Genomic DNA, 12,190 nt, shown 5'->3' on the forward strand with positions numbered 1-12,190 from the left:
AAAATGCAGGAAATTGATCTCAACACAAATCTTGACTGGTGGGTCACAGTTTAAAAAAAAAAAAAAAAAAGTTGAGAAACACCCTTAGTGAATCTCTTAAAATATGGGCTCCACCGTCTGCCATACAATGCTGGGAAAAGCCTAAACTAGTACAATTCGTTTGGAAAGTCATTTGGCACAATTTAGCAAGTATCTTAAAAGTATTTATGCTCCTTGACTCGGTAATTCCGCTTTGGGGAATCTGTCCTGAGGAAATTAGCAGAGGTTCTGACACAGATGTGACTCACGTGGTCCTACTCATAGGGGTCAAGAGTTGTAAGCAACCTAAATATTCAACAGTGGGGGAATGGCTACTTAGAGTAAGCCACTCGACAGAATAATACCGCCATTTAAATGATGTTCTCAAAGATTGTGCAATGAAAGAAATACTGTTTTAATGTTAAGTCTTAAAACACAGAATTCAAAATGTACATGGTATGATGACGATATGCAAAATTATGCTCAGAAAAAGACTGAAAGAAAAAAACGCATCGAAATGAAGCTTTGTCTTTTGAGAGATTTTATTCTTCCCCATGTCTATTTTTCTAACTCACTATACTAGACATTTTAATATTAATTTACATATTTTAATATTTTAATATTTAATATTTTAAAAACTACCACCAATTGGCCACCATCATGGAAATACGTAACAGCCTCAAAGTATCTCCCCACAAGAAAATATAACTGTATGGTGGAAAAACCTGGCAGAAACCCCCTTGACTAAGGGATTAATGTTAACATCCCCAGTAATGGGGCAAATCCAATCAGATGCCACCTGACAGAATGCACTGAAGAGAAACATCACTGAAAACCAAACTAAGGGACAGTTTTCAAAAGTGTCAGTCCAAAAGACAAAGACTGAAAAACTGCTCCACATTGAAGGAGACTAAAGAGTTAAGACAATTAAATTCAACCTGTGTTTCTAGACTGGGTCCTGAGCCAAATGCTACATTCCAGATTTTGATCACTGTACATACTATGGTTATGTAAGAGAATATCCGTGCCTTTTAAGAAATACTGAAGTATTTTTAGGGAGCAAAGGAGCATCATGTGTGTAAACTTTATATATGTAGAGGGAGAGTATGATAAAAACAAATATGATAAAATGTTAATATTTGTGGAATTTGGGTAAAGGGCAGGTGGGAATCCTTTGTATTCTTCTTGTAATGCTTCTATAAGTCCAAAATTATTTCAAAATAAGTTAGAAAAAAAATTTACCTAAAAAGAAGACCCTCCCCGCCCCCACGCCAACAGAGACACCGAGAACACAACCAAATACTGCCTGCCACAGGCTTTCTGGGAAACCTCCACCATCCAGCAAGCATTCACTGGCACTTTCTTAAGAGGTGTGCTGATCTGCCCTTCTCACCTCCAGCTGACTGTCTGCCTCTCTGCTCACCTGACATTATGCGGTTTTTTATAAGAACTATTACATGGAATCTGCAAAGTCTTTTTCATGCAACACGTGCCTAGAATAGCCTTGATGAGAGAGAGATACATAAAAGAACATTAATTTTAAAATACGGGTAATTTATGCCCCTTCAAAGGGCAAATTTTAAGCACCTGTCACCAACCACCACGGCTAAACACCGAGATTTCACAACCAATACTCGCCAATGTTCATAAGTCTACCCAGCAGTTTTCCAAACAAAAACAAGCACCATGAGTCCCTGAATGGCAAGTGTGTGTGTGTGTGTGTGTGTGTGTGTGTGTGAAAGAGAGACAGAGAGACAGAGAGACAGAGAGCGACAGAGAAGCGGGGCCTGGCATGGCCCTGGGATGTGGGGCCCCCAGCTGCAGCTGAGAGAGCTAAATGTGCTTATGAAGAATAAGAGAGAAATGGGAAAGAACTTGGCAAGGGAATAGAACCCAAGAGCAGATTCTTTACTTCTAAATTCCAGGGCGTAGGGATTAGCCTGTGATCATCACAACAGCTCAAAGTACAGAGTGCTTATGCTTACTGTGTGACCAAGAGCCAGCGAAGCAGTTCAAATGATTATCTAATTTAATTATTTTGGCAAGTGAACGAAATCGTTCCTTTATTATACCCATTTGATAGATAACAAAACTGAGACTAAGAGGAGTTAAGACACCTGCTCAACATCACACAGTAAGTAGGTAAGAGAGCTGTGACTCAGACCCAAGTCTGACAGACTCCAGCAAAGACGACAGATTCCTGGCGCCACGCACACCTTGCTGCTTGCTCCTGTAATTACAAAGCCAGCTGCCTTTCTTGTATTTTGCTTTCTTTAAAAAGCTCACTTTGTACGTGGCTTCTCCACAATACCATTCTTGCCCCTTATATTCCCCACAGCACAAATGTGGCTGTCAACAAGGGACAATCCAGGGGCAGGACAACTGAACGGAGAGCTTATAAAAACTGGTTTTCTTATCCTGAAATTGCAACTGCAGTGCATTTAGCCAGGACTTAAGTCTCTCAAGTTTTTAATGTTTTGAAAAACCTCTTTGAGAGCCAAGAGGGCTTTGGGTCCCTGCCAACCTGTGTACACATGACAAGAGCTAACGAAAAAGAGCTGGTAGAGGGAACCGGGGATTGGGCGGCAGGGAGGCAGGAAGAGCAGGTGAATTCCCAAGCCGGAAATCCAACTGTGCCTCCAAGCTCCGATCATTTATAAGAAAATAACAACTCGGGTGCTCATGACCCATGCATACATCCGTGCTTTCACACAGTATCTCATTCAATCCTCTAAAGTTGAGAGACTCAGTGTTTTCCACCCTTCAGGCCTCATCCCAAGAGCCGAGTCACAAAAATCAATTCAGTGGCATTTTTTTAAATGACATTACATAGAAAACCAGTGTGTATGTACCACAAGTAGCAAAACTAAGTATTCAGTGAAACATATCTGTTGTATTTATGTATATCTGTACTTGGTTATTATGTAAAATGTATAATTGTTCTTGTAGGCATTACAGTAAAAATGCTGGAAAAACTACTACAAACAATCCGTGTGGGAGGTGGTACTATCCCCACTTTAGAGATGTGAACACTGAGGCTCAGGGGCATTCAGGGACGCGCCCTGGGTGAAGCCTAAAAATGGCAGCACCGGGACTCAAGACCAGATCTGATGCTCTTCTCTTTGCCCATCAATGTGAATTCTCCCCACTGATGTCCATGGGAATCCTTCCCACTCCACACAGCTGCACCCAGAACGAGACCGAGAGGCCAGCAAGTCCGCTTTCCCTTCCAATCTGGCTACTGAACGTGACCAACTGCAAAGAGCTGCAGTGACAACCTGATCCATCTCTCCTCTGCTGCCTGCATGCCCGCAATTCCCCACATGCCTTCAGAGAAAAGCAAAAACGCACATGCTCAGCCAAGTGATGCTGCATAGTGTCACTCGTGTATGTGGCTGACGACGTGCGCAGAACTGGTGCCACACCACTTAGTGGAGAGCAGCAACCTTAGCTGCCCAAACACTATCGACCTCATAAAATTAATGTTAACTTGTAAATTTGTCTGGTTTGTAGTTGCACAACAGCTCAAAGTACAGGTGTTCAGACATACAGATCCCTGGGCCTTATCCTTGAAGAAAATCCATTTTTATACATACCCTCTCCCTTTTGCTTCTATAGCCAAACTGGAAAACCTCTGCCACTGGCCCGTCTTTTAAAAACCTCTCCGGACAGCATGTCACTGCCAGAATTTTCCATCTCTCCCCTTCTCTCCTATCCATTCCTGAGCCCTCTCAGATCTGCTCCCCAACCACCAAAAGGGCCGTTGGTGGGGGTTCAACAATGACCTCCACATAAATAACCCTATGGGCACCTCCAGTTCTCGTTTTGCTCAACCTCTTGAACCCTGGCGAACACTCTTACACCCCCTTTTACCTCTCCAGCCACCCTTCCTGTCATCTTCTTTGTAAACCCTCCTCTTCTCATCCTTTAAATGCTGAAGTTCCTCGGGGGTCACTCAATCCACCTTCTCTTCCCACTCTCCACTCTCCCCCCGGGGGTCTCACCCACCTCCTAGGCAGCACCCCTAAATTAACATCACCAGCTCAGACCTCCCTTCTGAGTGCCTGCTCACTCAGCAGTTCTTAAGCCAGGGGCAAGTATAATTCTCAAATGTTAAAAACCTAACGCTCATACAAATAGGTACTGAGCATATTTCAAAGTGATGTAGAACTCATTAATAAGGGACCCACTAAAATGACAAAGTTATGTCCAAAGAGGACATTAAAAAAAAAGGTTAAAAAAAGATATTTTTAAAAAAGAAGGTATAAGAAAGTAATATGCATGTGGTTGATGGAAAAACAAAAAAGAATCCTGATAAAAGATTGCTAAATTAGATATCAAAGTGGTTAACGTCCTGCAGGGCAATCACCTTCCACTCTCTCTTCTCTACCAAACAAATGATTTGCCTCTAATCTAACTTGACAGAGAATGAGTCCTAAAGAATAATAAGCAAAGTTACATTGCCCAGAGCACCAGATGGCGCTTAGGTGGGCTGCTCAGACAATGCCCTAGTATGACATTAAAAAGTCACTAAATCATCTTTTACTTCCAAGCTTTTGAATAATTTTTCTTTACCCTGGGGTCTATGAAGTTGGATGGGGAAACATCACACCTTTATTTTCATGAACCTCTAACTGAAATGTAGCCTTCCCTGTGTTATGACTATAGGTAACAAATTCCAGTAACACGGGCAGTGTCTGTGACTGTGCCACCAATAGAAATCACCTTTTCTCATCTTACTGCAATGGGTGCGGAAATCTTGAAACAGTGTTTATGCTAATCACTACTTAAAATGACAGAAATTAGCAAACCTGCCACTTGATCTTCTTATATGATACATTCATTAAAATGTAAATATTATTCTATCACATATTTGTTATATTTTGGTAACTGTATCTCAGTATCACTGGTTTCCTTTGTAATCCTATGCACTGTTTTATACATTTAAAAGCATTATCCATAAGTCCCCAGAGAAGCCTTTCCTGACTCCAGGCACTAAGTTAGGAACCACTGTTACACATTCTCTTATCACCTTATACATCTTCCTTCTAGCACTTTCTACCTAAATTAAATAATAAATTAGCGGCTCTCCCACTAGGTAATGGGAGGAAGGGATGGTGTCCATCTTATTTATGACTATGACCCCCGTGCCTTAGAGCGTGGTATGTCTGGCTTATAAAAGACTCTTAAGAAATGTTTTAAAAAAATAAAAGAAAGATCTGTGAAATGAATGAACATCTGTGGCACGTGGAGCATGCAGATCGTGGCCCATGTTTCTTTGAAATAAGGGGCATGTACAACACTCAGCCCAGGACCCAGCAAGGTGAGACCCCTTCGTGAGAGCAAACCTGCTTGCTCCCCGGGAACCTGCCCTACTTGGCCCAAGAGCAGAGCTTTCCAGCCAATCCCATGTCTCGGCTCAGATACTAAATCACCTTTATGTTTAAGCCCCAGAGTAGGGCCCTCGACCTGGATCTCCATTAATACCTTCCAAGGCAAGGATTAAAGGATCTGCTCATGAATTAAAGACATCTGCTCATGCCAAGGGGTTGGAAGAATGGTAGGATTCTTTGGAGGGATGGATTCTCTATCCCTTCCCCAGCCAGCTGTCATGAGTTGGAAACTCTGAAGCCAGGTACAGGCTCACCATCAGGCCATCTGGGAAAAGAAAGCACATCAAACTGGGGGCTCAGTATTTTTAACGTTGGGGAATAAAAAGCAAAATGGCTATTCTAACTCCACACTCCAACTGAGTGTTTAACCCCCTACTGCATGACTGCAAAGCTCATTATTTAGAAGTGGTCGTAAACTGGTTTGTGGGAAGAGACCCTGTTGGATGTAGAGCTATCAGAGGGAAAAGCACATGAGAGCTAGGCAGGCAGGGTGACGGGAAAGGTGGGAAGGATGAACAGAGCACTCCCAGCTGGCTGCCCCTGCTTCCCTACTCAGACCATCAGGGAGCTAAACAGCAAGTTTCGCGGACACCCCATAAAAATGGCTGCTGTTACTATTTCAGAAAATAGTACCTGCCAACCTGGCCACTTAAATATTCAGGTGAGCCTCTAAGAACTATTACTGTGTCCCAACCCATCTATCTATCCCCTTGCCTTCCAGGCCACACCCCCACTCTTGTCTAATGGTCTACATCCTCCTACCGCTCTGCCCACCCACCCATTCTTCTCTAGGGGGAACAGCACCTAATCAGCTTATCTCACCCAGTTAACATGGGACTCGACTACACAGATGGGAAATATGTGGAAACACTTTGTAACAAATGTACCAGGTGGGTCATAATTCTCATCAACAGATCTAATGGGCAGCCACAGGCTCCAGCCAGGGGTGCGTGATGGGCCACGCTGGAGGAACAGAACAGCCCAGCAACCGGTGAGCTCCTCCTCTCTCCCACTCGGACCTAGGACGCCAGGTGACCAGGTGTGAAAAAAAGAAGGGGAGAGGGATGGAAGGGCAAATAAACCATCAAAGTCTGGGTAATATAAGAGAACTTAGGCTCTCCTTACATCTGATGCATCACTCACTGGCCCACTGTCACTTCGACAACCTCCAAAACCTACCACAATGACCAAGCCAGACACAAGAGCCCTACAGAACAAAACCACAATGCTGGGGCGAACCCTCCAGGGAGGCGGTGTGGTTGGAATCACCATTCTCAAGAGAGGATCCACTTTCAGAAGAAAGGGAAGAAAAACAGCACTTAAATCCTTAGCCCCAATTCACCCCCCCTCCCATCCAGAGGTAGCACAGGGGCAAAGTGAGGTGGGGAGGCAAGGAGCCAGGCTGGAGCCCAGCTTCAAAGAACTATGCTGGGGAGAATCGCAGCAGCACAGGCCCCCCCATCCATGTCTCACAGCCTCTATTCACACCCCCATCTGGCCATTCACTGCCTCCGCCTCCTCCTAACTGGCTTCCCAGCACCTCTTTTTCAGCAACTTGAGATGACTGCTGTGGCTCCCACTTACTGGGCACTCCCATGTGCCAAGCACTGTGCTGGGTGCTTCCTGAATTACTCATGGTCCTTTCAACCCTGCAAGATGGTTATTATTATTACCATTTACAAACAAGAAAACTGAAGCGGGGCCCCGGGTCACACAGCTCCTGAGTGCCTAGCTGGCTAAAAGCCCGTGTTCTGTCCACTGCATCACACTTGACTTTATCTTGTAGATAACAGAGAGGAAAGGAAGAGGACGAAAGTGTTGTTCTGAGAAAACTAATCCAGTCTCTCCCACTCCAACCTAAACCCTACGCGCACAGTGTGGTCTGACTGATCTTGATAATAAAAGGGCAGCTTTCATCATGTCTTTCTATTACCTACAAAATCAAGTCCCATAAGCTTTGCCAAGCATTTAAGCTTCTTTACGATCCACTTTTCCAGTCTTATGCCCCCATTTCCAGACTCAAATCCTTCCTTCCAGCCAGCCTGGCCCATCACTTCTCATTGCCCACATTTCTGGGAGTTTTCCTTTCTGTGCCTCCAACACAAATTCCTTCAATCAGACAGACTGGGGATGACGGCATGCCAAGTCCTAGGCTAAGTGCTGGGGACACAAACAGACAGGACAGGGAGGATCCCCACTGCCAGAGCCCAGAGCCTGGCCTCCTTGGGCCCTTCCCGGCTCACCTGGTGTCCCACAACCCGGCCCTCGCCAGAATCCACAGCACTCAGAGCTTGCCCCTCATACAGCACTTAGTCATCGCTCCAACTTACGAGTATATGCCAGTTCTGTTTTAAAACTTCCTCAGTAATGTGTTTATTTCTGTGGGAAAAGTGCACTCCAGGTTCCAAACAGCATTATAAATGGCAATTAGGTCCCTAGGCCAGCCCACAGAAGCCTATTAAAGCCTATATAATGGTGTAAAACCTGAATACGCATACATTAAAAGCCCTGCAGGAGAGAACACCGGCAAACATCTCTTGCTTCCTGCACCCCCGCCCACTATCCCACCAGGTTCTGAGCTTCAAGCCTCCACTGGGGCAAAGACCCTAGCGGTGCTTTGGGAGGAGGGAAACAGGTAGGAGATGGGGTGGGGGGAATGCAGAGATGGGGTGGGAAGAACCCTGACTTACAATTCAGGAGCCTGGCTCTACTGCCAGCTCTGCAATTACAAACTGGGTGGCTTCAAGTGAGTCCCTTTCCTCTCAATGCCCCCCCCTTTTTTTTTTATAAAACGAGAGAGCTGAGTTAGATTAGTAGTTCTCAGACTTTTGAATCACACAGATTGGCGGATATATTTTTTAAATATATTTTTTAAAATATATTTTAATATATGTTTAAATATGTGTAATGTTCTATATATTTAAAAACACATTTTACCAAGAAAATATTTTTTAAAACATCACTATATACCATCACTTTCTTTTTTTCAAAAGGATACTATAAAACCACCCCCACCACCCCACCACCCCACCACCCTGCAAATAGAAACATCACGTCAGAAAAACGAAGTTTGTAAACTGAAAATGTTTGGAGTCACGAAAAAAGAATTCAGCACTGTTATTTTTCCAGTTTGTCTGTGGACCCGTGAAAACTTTGTCACAGCCCCACCGCAGGCCTTGGCCCGACGCTGGACCCAGTTGGGCCGGGGCAGACACAGGTCCTCTCCAGGTTTGAAGACAGGATGGAGACTGTGGGCAATCAGCATGGATGGCCCTGGGGAAAGGTTAGCTGAAGGGACAGCTGAGCTAGACAGCAGGAAGGGCCATCAGCCGCAGGGGTGGGGACAAGACAGGAGGTCACCCCCAGCTGCAGGCCCCGAGGGCAGCCTGAAAGGCCTGGAACCAACTTGTCCCAAGTGCTGACTGTGACTCTTTCCACCCCAGTATTCTTCCCTAAGGCTGAGAGCCCCCAAAGGAACCTACTTAAAAAGATTCCTTTATTAACTTTCCTGATCAAAAACGAATATATATTCATGGAGAAAACTTGGAAAAAACTGAAAAGCCTAAGCAAAGAAGTAAGCAAAAGTCATCCACAGCTCCACCTTCCAGAAGAATCCCTGTTCACATTTTGATGCACTGCTGATTCCTCACTTTCTTAGCAATCCTCAGCCACCCTGAAATATGGCTTTAGCCTGCTCTTCCCCTATCACACCCGAGCACTTTTCCATGTCCTTAGATATTCTGCATGAGTATCACAAACTATTTTGGTAACCAACATAGCATTCTAGTAAATATAAACATTCTTTATAAACATCACTTTCCATGCTATGGACAGGGCCAGAAGTCATTTAACCATGCCGCTGCTGTTGAGCACTTAAGCCATTTCCATATTTTTGCTATTAAAAAACATGGTGGGTGTACATCCCTGTCCACAAATCTCCGTAGACCCATTTATACTTCGTTATGTCCCTCCGGTCAAGGCCTCAGCACAATGAGCCCTCAGTAAACATTGAGTGAACAAAGCAACTCAATTCACTCCCAGGACCTGGGAGCCCGTATCAGATGGACAGAGTTTAGACTTACAGAAGGCCACCCTGGTGTCCACCAGCCACTCACCACCGACCCTGTACCTCGGCCTCACACCTGCTAAGCCAAGGGCTTGGGGAAAGGAGAAAATGTCAATTCCTTGCTGAGGACTCCCAGGTTCTAGTGCTCTCGGCAAAGCCACCAGCTCTTCCACACCTCCCGGTGGAGGGCACCGGGCAGTCTCAAGAGCTAATTCCCACACTCCCTCCAGACTGTCAACCCACCGTCTAAGGAAAGCCATGGCCGATCTTCCCTCTGAATCAATGTATGGCTGGCCTTCACTGGAGCCTCCCAGCACTTGAGGTATTAGCACTCGCTGTTCTGTCTTTATTTGCTCACAGGACTGATTCCCCTGCCCCACCCAGGACAACTCAGGAGAGTAGGGACAATGTGTATTTTGCCCTCCACCCAAAATTCAACCCAGTGACCAACGATGTGGTTGATAAATGTTTGCTGAAGGAAACTTTTTTCCAGTCCGATTCCCCAGCTCTTTATTGTCACAGGAGGGAGGGGAAAGGGGAAAAAGGAGGAAAGCAGGGCCTCCTAAAACAGCCCAATTGCAAAGACCTGATAGAAAAATCAAGCTGGAGATGGTCCTCTCTGCATAGTCCTGCAGTCCTGCCTGGCCAACTGGCCCCAGTGAACAGAATGTAAGCAGATCGTCAAAAAGATTCTGGTGAAGCTACACTGCCCCACTCCAACCTGGTTCTCTCCCAGAAGGAGAATGGTCAGATCTGGGGAGACAGAGGGCTTGCTTCCCCTATCCAGATAACCAGAAAATAGAGGCCACTCCTCACAGGTGACCCCAAGGGGGTAGGGTATTGGAAGATGGAAGTAGTAAAGCAACTTGACCCACACTGGACCTTTGCTCCTCATGTTTGCCCAGCATCCTTGCCACACCCAGAAGAAAAACGGAAAAATCTGGGTTGGAGAGGGTGCCAGCAACAGGAAGTTCCCTGAAACTTCAGGAGTAATAGGAGCCAAGACGGTCCTAAAATAAGGGAGACCAGAAGTTACGGTAAAGATGTGGAAGGAGGCCACATTATCCCATCACACACCCACAGCAACACCAGTGCCAACGCCCCCCCTGCACCCCCAGCGAGAGTGTTGTGGACACACCCATTCCAACCTCTCCCAGGATGCCCTGGAGCGACCCCCTTACACACACACACACACACACACACACACACACACACACCCCCAAGCGAACTCCTCTTGGAGAGCCCACCACTCCCAGCACCCTGGCCCACCCCTCCTCCACTCTTGTATGATTTTGCAGTTTACAGCGCTTCCTCCTCCGACCCTCCAGACAATCTTATGAGAGGGGTATCTTTACCGTCCCCATTTCATGAATGAGGAGACTAAGTCAGATACATGTCAATGATACCCGCAACTCAAAGTCAGAAAGTGGCCGAGATTGGAGCCAGCCCCAGGAGGGTGTGGGAGCAGAGCTCCTCCGCCACGACCCCACCCGCCCGCCTTGCCGTCCCTGCAGGCAGGGACTCAGGTGGTGACTGCCAGTGTCCTAGCAGCCCAGGGTGGAAACCAAAAACGAGGTGGCCCTAAGACAAGGCTTCCGGCAGTGCAGGTGGAAAGCACCCCCTCCCACAGCGCACTCACACAGGTGTAGGGCCCGCAGTCTGGGGCGCGGCGCATCCCCCAACCCGCGGGTGTCCCGCCCTAAGCCGATGGCCTCCCCATGACTTGCGCCCCCGCAAAGTTGTGTCCGCGTCGCAAGCACCCTGCCAGAAATCGCCCAGAGCCCGGGGCTACCTATGGCCCCTGCGCCCCGGAGCGCTTCACGGGGAGGGCACAGGGGCTGTCTCCACTGCAACCACCGGGCCCCTGCCAGCCGGGCACGTACGCCCCCACCCTGGTAGCCGGAGGCATCTTCCCGCACGTCCAAAAAGGGCCGGGAGCAGGGAGCACGGACCCGCACCCGGGGCGCACGTGCCCGGGCACAGACCCCCGCACCACAGCCTCACCCAGATGGCCAGCAGCAGCAGCCATGCTGGCCCGGCCCGCGCCATCCCCGCCGCCGCTGCCCACAGCCGACTCTGCTCTCCACTCGGGCTCCCGCGCCCACAGCTCCGCCGGGTCCAAATGCCACCGCCACTTCCCAGCCGCTCCCCGCCTCTGAGTTCCCGGTGCCACGTCTGCCAAAGCATGCGCACCAGGCGGAGAGAGGCGGCCAGAAAGAAGTGTTCCCTGGGAATTGTAGTTTGCGGTAAGGCTGAGCTGGAGAACCGGCAGGTGTGAACTTGACTCTAATGCCACGTGGGAGCATGAGTGGAATACGGGGAGTAAGGGAAAGAAATTGAAATTAATTTGGGGGGCTTACTCTGTGCCTAGAGCTTTAGAAACAAGATCTCATTCAGCTCACAAAGGTAAGTTTTGTTTTCCCCACTTTGAGGATGAGGAGGCTAGGTAATTTGATCCAGATCACACAGCCTGCAAATGGCAGAGTCCAGCGCTGCTTGTGAAGGATATTTGTAAAAGCCTTGATGCCTGCCTCCCAGTCTCCCACCTACCTTTTCTTTTTTCATTAAAAAAAAACTTTATTGAGCTGTTGGAAGACAGTTTGGCAGTTTCCCAAAAAGTTAGATATAGATTACCATATGACCCAGCAATTCCACTCCTGGTCATATACACAAAAGAATTGAAAACATGTATTCAAACAAATACTTGTATACC

At 47.1% G+C, this 12,190-nt stretch overlaps 1 protein-coding gene across 1 annotated transcript in view; it reads right to left on the reverse strand.

Moving 5' to 3' along the window:
• Positions 1 to 11,638, reverse strand: part of PDIA5 (protein disulfide isomerase family A member 5) — an 83,186-nt gene extending 71,548 nt beyond the window's left edge. Inside the window, exon 1 of the mRNA XM_019738984.2 lies at positions 11,482 to 11,638. Within this exon, the coding sequence (XP_019594543.2) occupies positions 11,482 to 11,526 (45 nt within the window). The 5' untranslated portion in view covers positions 11,527 to 11,638. The remainder of the gene's footprint in view (positions 1 to 11,481) is intronic.
• Between the last annotated feature and the right edge of the window lie 552 nt (positions 11,639 to 12,190).

Source organism: Rhinolophus sinicus, linkage group LG01, assembly GCF_036562045.2.
Source record: "Rhinolophus sinicus isolate RSC01 linkage group LG01, ASM3656204v1, whole genome shotgun sequence".
Lineage (NCBI taxonomy): Eukaryota > Metazoa > Chordata > Mammalia > Chiroptera > Rhinolophidae > Rhinolophus > Rhinolophus sinicus.